Source organism: Rhinichthys klamathensis, unplaced genomic scaffold (genome assembly GCF_029890125.1).
Source record: "Rhinichthys klamathensis goyatoka isolate OS25496 unplaced genomic scaffold, OSU_Roscu_1.1 h1tg000123l_1, whole genome shotgun sequence".
Classification (NCBI taxonomy): Eukaryota; Metazoa; Chordata; class Actinopteri; order Cypriniformes; family Leuciscidae; genus Rhinichthys; species Rhinichthys klamathensis.
The window spans coordinates 9,599,981-9,616,253 of record NW_026606660.1 but is presented as its reverse complement, the minus strand read 5'-3'; the positions used below and the strand labels follow the sequence as shown (position 1 = coordinate 9,616,253).

The window sequence follows — 16,273 nt, the reverse complement described above, 5'->3', positions numbered from 1 at the left end:
ATAATTAAACAATAAATAGTTAGGTCAAATCTCACTTGAATTGTCATGTAAGTGCTCGGAAGTGTCCAAATACTTTTTGGGGCCACTGTATATTACACATAACCTGTAAGATATACATGTTTAAAAAATGTTTTAGTAACACTTTACAATAATGTTTCATTAGTTGACATTATAATGCATCTAATACACTTGTTGCAGTATTTATTAACCTTTGGCAAAGTCTGGATGAAGTTGCGATAGTCTTTTCTTCCCTATTGTGATGTATATCCAAGTGAAACGGCTTCTGAGAAAAACTGTAGGAAGGAACTTGATTTTGTCCAGCGGGAATTGATTGGATGGTTTTGGTTTGCTATTGGTGGATCTCATGTGAGTGACAGGTTGCCCCGCCCCCTTACTTCAGTAAAAACATCATCAAAAGAGAAGAGATGTCGCTGCAAGAGGGGGAGGGGAAGTTATTTTGATTAAAGATTATGAGGACAAATTAATTAAAAAAAATAATGATGTACACACAGATAAATCATTTATAATAAAGACTGCAATTAAAGTTTTTTTCCATTAAAAAACACAAGAATTGTCCATTTAATAATCTGTTCACTGTTAGTTCATGTTAGCTCAGGTCCATTAAATAATATAAACAGCTACAACTTTTGATTTAAATAATGTATTAATAAATGCTGAATTTGACATTGAGATGAATGTTTTAGCAGTATTTTCCATTGTTAGTTCATGTTAACAAATGGAACCTTACTGTAAAGTGTTAAAAACGTTTTGAATTATTGCAACCGCTGATATTATTGGTTTTCAGTTGCACTGACAGCTTCCTTGAAGTGTCCTTTATGAGCTAGAAGAACTTCCTTTGTCCTCGTCTCACTGTCATGACTCAGAAGAAAGATTGGAAACTTAAACTTCTGCTGAATCGGTGCCAGAACGTCATCGCTAGAGCGTGTTCTCCACTTCACTTCACTTAGAAATGAGTGTAGGCCGGGGTCAGAGCGAACCCGATCTCGCTACACAACACAGTGATTTAATTAAAAGGCTCCTCGGTTTTTCAGGGTCAAAAAATATGTGTCGGCTGTCAGCGGTTCAGAGGGGAAATGGGTGTGAAATGTGTGAGAGGGATTGTTTTGGGGGCACCTACCGCATTGCTTCATAAAACAGATAAAAAACAGAGCCACACACAGTTCTGAGAAGCTGCCGGAACGTTCCGGAGGCCCAGGAAGGCATTAGTGACACTGAGACCGCAGCGTGGGAGTCTGGGTAACAGAGAGGGCGCTGACTAAACCAAGCATTGTGGCGTGCAGAGGGAAAGGGATGGGGTCCAGCAGGATTGGAGGGCTTTGTTATTAGTCTGAGGGTTCAGAGATGGAGTCGAAGGTGGACGGATGAGAGACGGGGCAGTTAGAGGCGATATAAAGGTGAGCGGGAGGTAATGTCGTGAGTCATATAGGTGATAGTGTGACTCTGGTGTAGCCAAGCATGTTCCCATGCTCCAGAGGAGGAGAAAGGGTCATGGAAAGAGACCCAGAAGATTATTATACATCAACATGTTAATATGCTATTTATAAAGAAAACTGCCTTTATGACTGTTGTTTTTCAGCCAAAATGTACCAAATTTTAGTGCTCAAGGATTGGTCTTTCTTAACTGAGGAAGCTTATTGGGTCACTTCGTTTAAAATTTTTAAGTTTGGCGGTGTGGTGGCTCTATGGGTAGCACTGTCGCTTCACAGCAAGAGGGTCCCCAGTTTGAGCCCTGGACTGTGCCAGTATGGGTTTCATCCTGGTGCTCCAGTTTCCCCCACACTGTCCAAAGACATGTAGGTTAGATGGATTGGACATGCCAAACTGGCCGTTGGAGTGTGTGTGTGTGTGTGTGTGTGTCTGAGTGTGACTCTCAGTGCTGGAAGGGCATCCGTCATAAAACCTGTGCCAAATCCAACGCGTGTGTGGATAATTCAAATAAAGCGGACCCTGCAAATGACGGGACTAACGCTAGAAATTTTTTTCGTTCCGTTTTTAATGGGAAATTTGTTGTTTCTGTGCCACTAGCTCCACCAAATGGAATTGCAAGAATGTGACTGTTTTCAAACAGGTTTCCCAATCCCTCCTCCCCATCTGCCATTGGTCGCCAAATAGATAGCCTATACCCCAAACTTATGGCATTGATTGAAGATCAAGAAGTGGTATAGTCATTTTTAACACCATTAGCTGCCATAAAAAAAACATGTAAAATAAACATGTAAAACTTTTTTTGTTTTTTGTTTCAGAAATGTCAGAAATTTGATTTGCAATAAGCCCATTTCTTTTTATATAATGTGTTTGCCTACTAAAATAAATAATTGCATAATATATAGTTTTTTTACATTCCAGAAATTTTGAAAGTGGTTAATCCAATGTTGCTCTTTCAGACTGAGCTGTACTGGACACATAGCCTATTTAATTTGGTCTTGGAATAATTTTATTAAAATATAAATGTAATTTATAGTAATGAAATCTCTGATGTTTGATTGTGTTGAGACATTGTTGAGATCTCTATAGAGGAGACATGTGTTTACAGGGATTTTTTGCGCAAAAAAACAAAACAAATGTAAGAAACTCAATACTTCAGTAGACATCTCCAACGCTATCTCACGACCAATTCGTACGAATTCGTACAAGTGATTAAAAGGTGGCTAATTCGTACTAATTCATACGACCTCACTCGTACGAATTTGTATGATTTTTCTAAACCCACGTGATGGGTAGGTTTAGGGGCGGGGTCAGGGGTAGGTCATTCGTACGAATTCATACGAATTTGGTAACTCGTAAAATATGTACGAATTAGCAAAAATCGTACGAATTTGTACGAGTGAGGTCGTATGAATTAGTACGAATTAGCCACCGACATCTCCATTTGCTCTCCATTTAATCTCACTGCTGTCAAGTAATTTAAATATTTATAAAATCAGTAGCACTTTAGGATAAAGTTCTATCCATTAACATTAATGCAATAGCTAACTCGAACAATAAAGAATCCTTTAACAGAAGTTTATTAATATCAGGTTTTAAAAAATAACATTGGTATCATTTTACAATAAGGTTTCATTATTAGTTAGTTAACAAGAACTAAAAATGATCAGTACTTCTATCAAAAATCAAAAATTGTATTTGTTGACATTGGTTAATGCACTATGAACAAACAATGAACGACTGTATTTTGATTAACTAACATTAACAAAGATCAATACTGTAACAAGTGTATTGCTCATTGTTAGTTCATGTTATACATTAACTAATGAGACCTTATTGTAAACTGTTACATTAACATTAGATATGTATCATCAATGAACATGAACAATAGTTTATTTATAAATGAATATTAAGAATGTTGGCCATTATTAATGCTTTGATTATCATGAAGCAACTAATGTCGTGTTACCACTATTTTTTTTCTTTAGAAACGCATGTGTATTCAACAAATGCCTTTATGAATGTAAAAAGGCTCAGTGATTGATTAGACGTTGATCAATTGATCGTTTTGTATTCATTCTTGCATAAACTTGCATCAGCACCACAAACAACCTTCACGTTGACTTGACTGCTGCTCAGAGAGAGTTATTTGAGATTGATGTCACATGACAAAAGCACTTTTAATGCATTGGAGATGCAAGCTGCAGATTACGGTGCCAGGGCTTTGTTAATGCGCTGTCATTGTCTGCCGAGTAGATTAATGATAAAGGCTATTGTCTTTCCTGGGTGCGGTACTTCTTTACAGCTCCCAAACAAGTTGCCTTTTGCCAAGGAGATAGAAATCACAATTTAATATTCCTCCAAAGTGGTCCCGGCAGAGATGCAGCTCTTTGTTCTTGGTAATGATCCAGCGTGGAGATGAATAGAAAGGCTGAGCTAACACTAATGGGAGTGTTAACAGGTCGCTCGCCCCTCCTCTGGCTGTTGCTACAGCAACAAGAAGTGCCGTTCTAATACTGATGATGGTTTTCTGTAGCGTGGCTGGTCAGGATAGACCAGAGATGGAGGATGGACTTCAACAGAAGTGCGGTGGTCAAGTTTATCGAGCCGGTGTAGTTGTTCAAAGATATTGTTATTTGATTGTTGATTTTTTTTTTCTCTTGGTGAAATGCCCATTTGACTGGATGTATCGATTACGTTTCATTAACTGGCAGGTTTCATTAAGGTTGTGTAAAAGTGAGTGTATTTGGTATACAGTATATCAACAGACCCATCTATCATATTATTTATTATAGTCAAATAACGTGCATAATGTCGTTTAAGGGTAAATGTTTTTTGTTTTTTTTAAATAACTTCTGTTTGTATATGATAGACTCAACGAATAATGTGTGAGTCTGGTGTAATTTAGGGTAATTAATGGTAAGAATTAATGGTAATTTCAACGAGACGAATACTGAAAAATTAAAAATTTAATTTTCAAATGGTTATTGCACACACTTTATATCTGTAATTTGGTATTTGCCAAGGGAAACATCAGTATTAGATAGATAGATAGATAGATAGATAGATAGATAGATAGATAGATAGATAGATAGATAGATAGATAGATAGATAGATAGATAGATAGATAGATAGATAGATAGATAGATAGATAGATAGATAGATAGATAGATAGATAGATAGATAGATAGATAGATAGATAGACTGTCTGTGTTGGTTGAAACTTGAATCCTCATTCTTTTATTTTAACGTTTAAAGGGTCTGATATTTCTAGACATTTTTACAACTAACAAAATCACCAGGGTCTTTAAAACGAACCTGAGGAGCTTAGAGCATCAATCTCTGCTATTGGATGACCTTGACAGTGGCGGACACGTGACCCGTGCCAATAAAAACCTGCAGTACGTGATGAAGACTGTCATGAGGAATCCCAGCAGAGGGATACTTCACAATAAAAGTCTGTCCAGACATTGACTGAGCTTCTGTGAGAAAGAAAGAAAAAAAAAAACCCTGAGAGTTTTGAAGAACTATAAGCACTCTTCATCATTGCTTTTACTGCCAAGGATTTGACCTTTAAGTGAAAGTCAGTCAAGGCCATGAAGATGAATCTACACCGCTTCACTGAGCTCATTGAGTTATGAGTCAGGACACAAATTAAACAAAATCCAGTACCATGTGTGCTTGAAATGAACATGAAATCATTTTTGTGTTGAAAATTCTGAAAATACTTTGTGTTATTGAAGTAAAATGGGTCGCAAATGATGTTTTCATATACCGTGTCCTGGGAAACACTCAAAATCCTCATATGTTCTTATCTTCCCCTGCACTGTCTTGTTAGAAGAGGGCTTTGTGACTTTATGTCCTGGTTTTAGAGCGGCAGACAATCAGCCTCTCTCTGATTCGCCCATCTCAGCATAGAGGATCACCCGTAAGCCTGGCCTACTGCCCCTCGGCTCAGTGCGGATGAATGGGAAATGTGGAATAAAGGCTTTTCTTTCTTCACCCTCACCATCCTGGAATATGCTGATGTCAGCATGTTTCCTGCCAGGATCATCACTATTAATCTCATGTGCTCAAACACAATATATCAAATGTTATAAAAAAAAATGTTTTTTTTTTTTTTTTCTGAGACAGATGGAATATAAGAGGGGATCAGATTGTTTTTGTTTTTTTCTAGTACATCAGTCAGCTGGTGTATTTATTCTAACAAAGGAAACATTATTATTTTTGCTTGCAGATGCTGATTTAATGTACATTTCTTTACTACAGTTTCCCTGGTGTGACCAGAAGTTTACTATTACGTTTACCATGATGGTATATAATATAAAAAAATATAATTTTTCCTGCATGTGAAATTCTAGATTTTCATTCTAGTAAAAAAAAAAAAAAAAATTCTAGTGTAATATTCTAGAGATTGCACTACAATTTCGGTATTTTGCATTTCAAGTCCCAAATCGTGGCGAGTGTGTATATCTCTGGTGGAAGGTCACGAAACTCTCTTTCTAGAGTTTGAACCTACATCTGGTCAGTAGCCAACATCCTTAAACACTAAACCACAAAATGGCCAATTGAAAGCTCACATTGTTGCCATTTATTTTGCCAATGCTATAAATAATCTTGTTTGGTCCCCCAGATTGTACTTCTCCGACCCTCATCCGTCCCGAGCGGTGGAGCTGCTGCGTGTGGGGAAGCTGCAGCACTACCTGGCCCGACTGAAGGAGGCTCACGGGAGCTTCACACAGGTCTGTTATCAGATGATCTTTGGCCCTGTAACACACTCCAGAGAGATCAGGCCTGTAATGAGAGCCTGGATGGTGATCGGCTGTATTCTGCCCTGCACTCGAGCTCACAGTTGTCAGATTGTTGTCTAAACGGTGGTATGGATGTCTCCGCACTGACTTTACCGTCTGTCTGCTGATGTTGCATTAGATTTTGTGTTACAAAACTCAGTCAGACTATATGCAAATGGCAAAATAAGGACAAAAAAGTCTTATCTTGAAACTTAGAGATTGTTGGCAAAAGAATAATAGCCCTTATAAATTGGTTTTATCAAATGGCTGACAGAAATTTTAAAAGGCATCAATAGTTTTGTTATTAATAATATAATATGAATGAATAAAGTGTGTCTGTGTGTGTCTGTGTGTGTATAGACCGACCGATAAACGGACGGACGGATGATAGATAGATAGATAGATAGATAGATAGATAGATAGATAGATAGATAGATAGATAGATAGATAGATAGATAGATAGATAGATAGATAGATAGATGGATGGATGGTAGATGGATGGATGGATGGATGGATGGATGGATGGATGGATGGATAGATAGATAGATAGATAGATAGATAGATAGATAGATAGATAGATAGATAGATAGATAGATAGATAGATAGATAGATAGATAGATAGATAGATAGATAGATGGATGGATGGATGGATGGATGGATGGATGGATGGATGGATGGATGATTGATAGATGGATGGATGGATGGATGGATGGATGGATGGATGGATGGATGGATGGATGGAAGGATGGATGGATGATGGATGGATGATAGATGGATGGATGGATGGATGGATGGATGGATGATAGATAGATAGATGGATAGATGGATGGATGGATGGATGGATGGATGGATGATGGATGGATGGATGGATGGATGGATGGATGGATGGATGGATGGATGGATGGATGGATGGATGGATGGATGGATGGATGATAGATAGATAGATAGATAGATAGATAGATAGATAGATAGATAGATAGATAGATAGATAGATAGATAGATAGATGGTAGATGGATGGATGGATGGTAGATGGATGGATGGATAGATAGATAGATAGATAGATAGATAGATAGATAGATAGATAGATAGATAGATAGATAGATAGATAGATGGATGGATGGATGGATGGATGGATGGATGGATGGATGGATGGATGGATGGATGGATGGATGGTAGATAGATGGATGGATGGATGGATGGATGGATGGATGGATGGATGGATGATAGATGGATGGATGGATGATAGATGGATGGATGGATGGATGGATGGATGGATGGATGGATGGATGGATGGATGGATGGATGGATAGATGGATGGATGGATGGATGGATGGATGGATGATAGATGGATGGATGGATGGATGGATGGATGGATGGATGGATGGATGGATGGATGGATGGATGGATGGATGGATGGATGGATGGATAGATGGATGGATGGATGGATGGATGGATGGATGGATGGATTGGAAGGACAGACGGACAGAAAGACAGACAGACAGCTTTAGACCATCACAGTTTCCGTTTCAATCATGTAATTGAATTTTCTTCCTTCACATGACAATGGTTTAACTCAACCGTCTCTCTTCCTCTCGCCCCCTCTCTCCTCAGGCCTATGACATCATGAAGGTGACCCACGGGACAGAGCATGCCCTGACTGATGAGGTGAGGAGAAAACTGGGCGAGTGCCAGGCCGAGCTGGGTGAAGTCTAGACTGAACCCCTGCGTCATCATATGGAGACTGACTCTGACATGCTGGCTGTCAATCAACCCGCCGCTGGATTCGCTCTCAAATGGAAAGTTTCAGGATGCGTGTGTCTGGCACCTGCGTTTGTGCCCCTGTGTATCAAACCAGCTGGCTTAGAATTCATATTATATGAATATTTCTTCTCTGCTTCTTCTACTCCGCTTGCCAAAGGGAAAAAAGCGACATTACTGCCATGCTTTTTCATTCCATTCCCATATTTTTTTTTATATTTTTGCAATAAGAGTGCTTCCACCGGCTGTCCCCCCCAGTATCTGGTTACTTTTAAGTTAACACGCAATCCAAAGTATAGTCTACTACCCTCCATATTTTCAATAGAAAGTCCTACTTCTAGGTATTTAGACCCCAAATGAATGGTTGCAACAGGAACAATATTGCTAAATCTAAATAATAAACTTAAAGAAAGTGTCTGCAGTGTATGCATCTATTGCAAAATCTGAACAATTTGGTTCACTCCATTTTTGATTTGTACAGTAGCTGCATATTTTTAGTTTCTCAAAGAGATGTTAGATATCATATTAGTATCTAAATGCATCTGATTGAGTATTCAGTGAATTGTCACAATATGTTTCATGTTGTTCTGGTCACAAAATTTGAATAAAATGATTAAAATAAGTGTTATTTTAGTATTATTTATATACTATTGTAGTATTTTTTTTTTTTTTGATAGCTTTTATTTTCACATTATGAATTTTTAATCTTAGTTTAAGTTTTAATAATTTTGTTATGTGCTTTCAATTAGGTTGTTTTTAGTGCTGAGCAACGATTTAATCGCGATCAATCGCATCCAAAATAAAAGTTTGTGTTTACATAATATATGTTATACTGTGTATAATTATTTTGTATATATAAATACACACATATGCCTGTACAGTATATATTAAAGAAATATGTGCGTGTATATATTGTATATATATTTATACATAATTTATATTATATATAAATATAAACATTTTATAATATAATTTAATATATAAATAACACATTTTTCTTAAATATATGCATGCATATGTGTGTATTTAAACATACAAAATAATTATACACACACATATATATTATGTAAACAGAAACTTTTATTTTGGATGCGATTAATCGTTGCCCAGCACTAGTTCTATTTTTTTTTACTTTTACTTTTACTTGCTATTTCCTAATTATCTTTTTTAAGTTTAGGTTTTTTCATCTAATATTTAATATTTTATTTTATTTCAGCTTCTTTTCAGTTACCGGCAATGATTTTTAGTATTTTTAGTTTTAGTTAACAGTACTGATTGAAATATGACATTTTAAGATCTATGTGCCGACTACGTTCACAGACTGCTAGCCTTAGCGCGCAATTCTGATTTATTGCTCAGATCTGATTTTGTTTGTTGTCATTTGTTTGGCTGTTCTCATTATGTGTTCAGAATTGTGATGAATGTTGATCTAGAGTGCTGTAAAAGTCTCATGAATTCTGATATGACTGTTCAGACTGCGGTCGCATTGCAAAACATCAGATGACCCAAGTGACCCAAATCAGAATCGAAAAGATCCTTTTCCATGTGGTTTGTGCGCTGTTCACACTGTTATAAAAAATTGGAACAATTGGAACAACCCCAGGAATATCCATCAGCACGTTTACCCAAACTCCTGTGAGGTAGTACCTTTGATAGATGACTTTAGTTTGCTTTTGATTTGATTATCACATAATCAACTGTTATGAAAAGCAACACCTTTTCAGGAATAACTGCTGTGCTTCAAGAACCGCTCCGAACTACACACACACACACATTTGTGCTTCAGTTTCTCATCATTAACTTCAATCTTCAGAGTCGCTCTGACAAAACAGTCCCATTCGCTCAGATTTCATAAACATATTTCAGCAGCTGATTTGTGTTTTTAAGCTCTGGAATGTGCTGTTATTACAGTTCAATCCTTGATTTGTAATGTGGGTCATTCCTACTATTCAGTAAATGTCCATGTCTCCATCATATGACTTGATATATTGTATAAAATATGAAATCAGTCATATCAGTTTTCACAATCATAACAGTTAAGGGATCATTTGAATAATTTCAGTACTTTGGTTTGAACAGATGTTTCCATTTATATGCTAACAAGAAAAACTGGCGTTTTATTAAGAAATATTCCAGGTGTTTCACTAATCAAAATGATTTTCTTAAGTGTTTTGAAAGTATACAAAGTATACCTTCAAGTCGAACACAACTATTTGAAGAACTGGCTTTTTTTAATGACATCATCCTGAGGAAGTGATGTCATTTTGGTGGTAAAACACTATTAATAAAACACAATTAAGTTCGCTTAATTCGCTTAGTTCACTTTTGCTTGTGCTTGTCAGTAGCCTGTTTCTCCGGACATTTTTTCAGCCCGTTATTTTTGCCAAATCTTTTTAACCCTCATGAGTGTCTGAATACATATAGATGGGGATTACACGTTATCACACCACCGTCCACTAAAGCAAACAGCTTTTGGAGGTGCGCTTCTCTGAGATGGAGATAACATCTTTCTGTTGGATAGAATGGGGCTTAAGAGGAAATAGAGGAAGTTGGTATAGAGCGGCAAGTTGTCAGCAGTCCTATCTCTAAAGCCGATGACATCATTCATTTCTCACAAAATGTGAACGAGTCCAACCATGAACCTGAGTGCGATTTCACCAAAAATCTTTCTTACTTTTACTTAAATGAAGTAAGGTTTTACAATCACTACATATACTGTAGTGGCCAACAGTGATGTCTGGCCTAGGAAAATTGACATCACCCATTATTAAAAATTATTTTTAAAAATGTCATATTGCATGTGCTTGGAGTCATAACGCAATAAACCATGCCAAATTTTGCAGACATAATTTGTATGCGTTTTTCCTGTGAACTTTTTAGTTCCCTTTCGAGGGAACTCGCGATGCGTCATCGACGCTTTGGGAACGCCCCCAGCGTGAATGCGTCTGAGCATCAATGTCAACTAGTCCAATGGAAAGAATGAGCGTCACGGGCGGGTGACGTCATGACCAGGAAGGCATAAGAGCACATCCGGTGAAACGCGGCATTAGCTTCTGTGTCTCAGCAAGCGATCTGTGGTACTCTGTCTCTGTCTATTTATTGTTGTCTGTTGCATTTATATTGGAAGAGTTATGGCGAAACAAATGTACAAACAGTGTGCTTCTCCCTGCCCGCGTTATTTAACGGGTGGGGACACACACGAGCTTTGTGTTATTTGTTTGGGAATGGAGCATGCGGTCTCAGCCTTCGAGGGGGCTGAGTGCCAGCATTGCGAGATGCTTCCGCTTCGCATGCTCCGTTCTCGCCTGTCACTCTTTCACGAGAGTGGTCAGGTTCGCGATCCTCAGGGTGCAGGACCCGCTGCTGCCGAGGCAGCACGGAGAATGCATTCCTGGGGATCGCAAAAGGATCTTTCGGAGGGGTTGGAGACGGGTCCGAGGGCCTTTTCTCCTTCCTTACCCGGAGGATCCAGTGCTCTCCCCCCGGTGTCGGAAGCCCGCTCTGCGGCTTCTTCCGCCCGGGGAGAGAGCCCTCCATTACTTCATTGCTCTTCCTCTGAGGAGGTTGATGCGATGAGTTTGGAGAGTTTAAGCACACACACTGGGGAAATTGATTCGCCACCTATTTCCCCAGCATATGAGGAGCTGGTGGATGTGATGTCTAGGGCTGTAGAGAAATTAAATATTGAATGGCCAGCTGAGAAAAGTAGCGCTCGTCCTAAAAGCAAATTAGATGAGCGTTTCCTTTCTTCAGCGACATCATCTCCACCACGAGGCCTTCCCTTTTTTCCTGATTTACACAATGAATTATCTAGATCATGGGATAAACCGTACTCATCACGTCTTTTCAGCCCTCAAGTTCATTTATATTCAGGTATAAGAGGGCTGAAAGAGTACGGTTATGAGGCGATGCCCCAGGCTGAACAGACGCTCGCGAGCTATCTGTCACCTGGCCCAGCATCGTCTCTGAAGGCCTCAGCTTTGCCCACTAGACCGCTTAAAGCAACATCAGGGTTAGTGAGCAAAGCTTATACGGCAGCAGGTCAGGCTGGAGCATGTCTGCACACTATGGCGGTGCTCCAGGCTTACCAGGCTGATTTGCTGGGGGATTTGGATAAGAGTGAGGGAGTTGGCCCTGATGAAGTTCGAGAACTTCGTCGGGCCACCGATCTGTCTCTCAGAGCTACAAAGGAGACCGCTAGAGCAATTGGGCGGTCTATGGCAGCCCTTGAAGCTACTGAGAGACATCTTTGGTTAAATCTGGCCGAAATAAGAGAAAAAGACCGGGCTTTTTTATTAGATGCTCCGCTTGAGCCTTCTGGTCTCTTCGGCGACGCAGTCAATGCGGTCGTCGAGAGGTTTCAAGAATCAAAGAAGCAAGCGGAGGCATTTAAAAAGTTTCTCCCTCGCCGTGTCCAACCCCCTGGGGCTGCTGGGCGTGAGCAGCCCCAGCCGTCGAGCTCCTCATATCGTGCGCAACAAAAACAGAGTGTTTCGTCTCGTGCACCTCCACATAAACAATGGAAACAGACGCAACACTCTCAGTCGAAGTCTTCTAAGCCGAAGCCGGATCTGAGGACCGTTCTTCAGGCGAAGAAGACTTCGGCTCATAAAAAGAGGTCCTGACGTCAATGGCGTCAGACCTGTGAGGACGGCCCCGACCGAAGTGGAGCGGTGTACACCTCAGAATACGGTGCCCGTTCCGCTTCGGGGTCCTCACGGGACCGTTCTGCCAACCCCGCCACCCTTGGTGCTTCGGGGCGCAGCGGTCTCCAGCGAGTCGCTGATGCTATGCTGCGGCACTGCATCGGTTTCGCGCCCTCTGAGGGGGGTTTTAGAGCAGCCAGTTCAGGTAGTTCCTGCCATTATGTTTCAGGCTCCAGAACTGGCTGTCTCGTTAACACCAGAGACCAGCCTCGAGAGGCTGGTTCCCTTAGTAGATTTTCTGGCAGCGTGGAAGCTACTGCCAAATATTTCTCGTTGGGTCCTGCAGATTGTAGAGAAAGGATACAGAATCCAGTTCGGTTCTCGTCCTCCTCGCTACAACGGGGTGTTGTCACAGTAGTGCATCCCGAGCAGGCTCTGGTAATGGAGCAAGAGGTAAAGGCCCTGTTAGCAAAGGAAGCTATAGAACAGGTGTACTCACCCGACAGAGAGTCGGGTTTTTACAGCCGTTATTTCATTGTTCCGAAAAAGGATGGAGGGTTGCGTCCCATTTTAGATCTTCGTCTGTTGAATCGTTCAGTACAGAAACTCAAGTTCAAGATGCTGACACTCAAACAGATCGTGACTCATATCAGATCCGAGGACTGGTTTGTCACGATAGATCTGAAGGACGCCTACTTCATTGTCTCCATCCTCCCTCAGCACAGGAAGTTCCTAAGGTTTTCTTTCGGGGGCAAAGAATACCAGTATCGGGTACTTCCTTTCGGTCTAGCTCTATCACCCCGCACGTTCACGAAATGCGTAGATGCAGCTTTAGCCCCACTCAGGCTTCAGGGCATACGTATTCTGAACTACATGGACGACTGGCTGATTCTAGCGGAATCAGAGCAGTTGGCGGTTCGGCACCGAGGTGTCGTTCTCGCTCATATGCAGATGTTGGGGTTGAGGCTCAATGCCAAGAAGAGTGTTCTTTCTCCAGTACAGAGAACCACTTTCCTTGGTGTGGTATGGGATTCAGTGACGATGCGGGCCACTCTATCGCCCGTTCGTGTAGCTGTTATCCTGGCAGCCACAGAAGAGCTGAGGCTAGGCCAGTCACGCACTGTAAAACAGTTCGAGAGACTGTTGGGTCTCTTGGCAGCAGCGTCCAACGTGATACCTTTTGGCCTGCTGTACATGAGACCTTTACAGTGGTGGCTCAGGACCAGAGGGTTCTCCCCGAGGGGAAACCCACTTCGTATGATCAAGATCACGCGGCGGTGCCTTCGTGCCTTGGTTATATGGAGGAAACACTGGTTCTTAACCCAGGGTCCGGTGTTGGGAGCTCTTTGCCATCGAGTTACGATCTCGACAGATGCTTCCCTCACCGGCTGGGGAGCGGTAATGGAAGGCCGCTCGGTTCAGGGTCGGTGGAGGGGTCATCATCTTTCTTGGCACATAAATTGCCTGGAGATGATGGCTGTCTTCAATGCGTTGAAGCAATTCCTCCCAGACCTGAGGGGCCATCATGTGCTCGTCCGTACAGACAACACATCGGTGGTCTCTTATCTGAACCGTCAGGGGGGTCTGCGGTCGCGTCCGCTTTGCAAGCTGGCGCACCAGATCCTCCTGTGGTCTCTGGGGAAGGTACTCTCCCTGAGGGCAGTGTATATTCCTGGGGACCAGAATATTGGGGCAGACATCCTGTCGAGGCAGGAGCTGAGGCCAGGGGACTGGAGACTCCACCCCGAGGCGGTGGAGAAAATTTGGGAGTTTTACGGCCAAGCAGAGGTGGATCTGTTTGCGTCTCAGCATACGACGCACTGTCCACTTCTGTCTCAGGCCAGGGGCACAATATTTCACCCCCGACCAGAGATTTGGAATCTGTGGGTTTGGCCTCTGAGGGGGCCCAACTCATAGAGAGTGGTCTCTCAACTGAGGTTGTTGAGACCATTCTAAGCTCCAGAGCTCCAGCTACTAGGAAACTATATGCGCTGAAATGGAAAGTTTTTTCTGTATGGTGTCACCGACATCAGTGGGATCCGGTTAACTGTTCTGTGAACACAGTACTCGAGTTCTTGCAGGAGCGCTTTACGTCAGGTTTATGTCCTTCCACACTTAAGGTTTACGTGGCGGCCATTGCGGCTTACCACGCCCTGGTGGGGGGTACATCGTTGGGTCGAGACCCCCTGATTACACGTTTCCTTCGTGGCACATTGAGGCTGAGGCCTGCATCTCGCACTAGGGTGCCAGCTTGGGATTTGGCAATAGTACTAGAAGGCCTGTCTAGGGCTCCATTCGAGGCCTTAGATTCGGTTTCAGAGAAATTTCTTACCCTTAAGACTATCTTTCTGCTAGCTATTTCGTCCCTTAAGAGAGTTGGAGACCTTCAGGCCCTTTCGGTTTCCCCCACTTGCCTTGAGTTTGCACCGGGGATGGTCAAGGCATTCTTATATCCAAAACAGGGATACGTCCCTAAGGTGCCGACCTTGATTCCGAGGCCTATCGTGCTGCAGGCTTTCTGTCCTCCTCCTTTTACATCTGCGGACCAGGAAAGGCTGAACCTCTTGTGTCCAGTGCGAGCACTGGATACTTATGTTCATCGGACATCGTCTATGAGGAAGTCCGACCAGTTATTTATTTGCTTTGGATCACCTAAGAAGGGTCTTCCTGCTTCTAAACAGACGGTTAGTAAGTGGATAGTTGAGGCTATTTCACTTGCATACGAGTACTCTGACCAGCCGTGTCCTTTGGTGGTCAGAGCTCACTCTACGAGGGGTATGGCGGCCTCTAAAGCCTTATTATTTGGAGTTTCTCTTCAAGACGTATGTGATGCGGCAGGCTGGTCCTCACCGCTCACATTCGTCAGGTTTTACAGTTTGGACCTGGATGCTGCCCCAGGTTCTCAGGTGCTTAGTGCTTAGTTCCAACAGACTAACACTCAGGTACTTGGAATTCTGGCGTTTTGGGTATTCTCGTTCCCAAAGCGTCGATGACGCATCGCGAGTTCCCTCGAAAGGGAACGTCTCAGGTTACGACTGTAACCATAGTTCCCTGAGAAGGGGAACGAGACGATGCGTCACCCTGCCATACTTCCTGCATCCCTGTGATCGGCTTGCTTCGACTTTTTGAAGCTAATGCCGCGTTTCACCGGATGTGCTCTTATGCCTTCCTGGTCATGACGTCACCCGCCCGTGACGCTCATTCTTTCCATTGGACTAGTTGACATTGATGCTCAGACGCATTCACGCTGGGGGCGTTCCCAAAGCGTCGATGACGCATCGTCTCGTTCCCCTTCTCAGGGAACTATGGTTACAGTTGTAACCTGAGACGTTTTTTTATCTATACAAAATAAAATTTGTAGCTGTAGTTTGCCCTTTTTGGTCAAATAATTGCAGTCAGATACGTAATGTGCTCAAGTTTTGTTCTTCCCTCATATATGTTTATTTGAACTTGTAGGATCATTATAATTGTACTTAAAGTCCCCCTGTAGTCAATAACTTTATCCCTTAAACCTCATCTTTGATCACCGAAATTTCATATTTAAACGTTTTTTCCTTTGAAAAATTTGTCATGCCTTAAAATAGCTAGAATGTAACCTCATTATGCATACGCGGTTCCATGAATATGCAAAT

The 16,273-nt window shown here is 41.7% G+C and overlaps 1 protein-coding gene across 1 annotated transcript in view; it reads left to right on the top strand.

Annotated features, from left to right (window-relative positions):
- smyd3 (SET and MYND domain containing 3) overlaps window positions 1-8,101 on the top strand; it is a 216,450-nt gene extending 208,349 nt beyond the window's left edge. Inside the window, exons 11-12 of the mRNA XM_056256150.1 lie at window positions 6,080-6,188; window positions 7,849-8,101. Coding sequence (XP_056112125.1) covers window positions 6,080-6,188; window positions 7,849-7,950 — 211 coding nt within the window. The 3' untranslated portion in view covers window positions 7,951-8,101. The remainder of the gene's footprint in view (window positions 1-6,079; window positions 6,189-7,848) is intronic.
- Window positions 8,102-16,273: the final 8,172 nt, after the last annotated feature.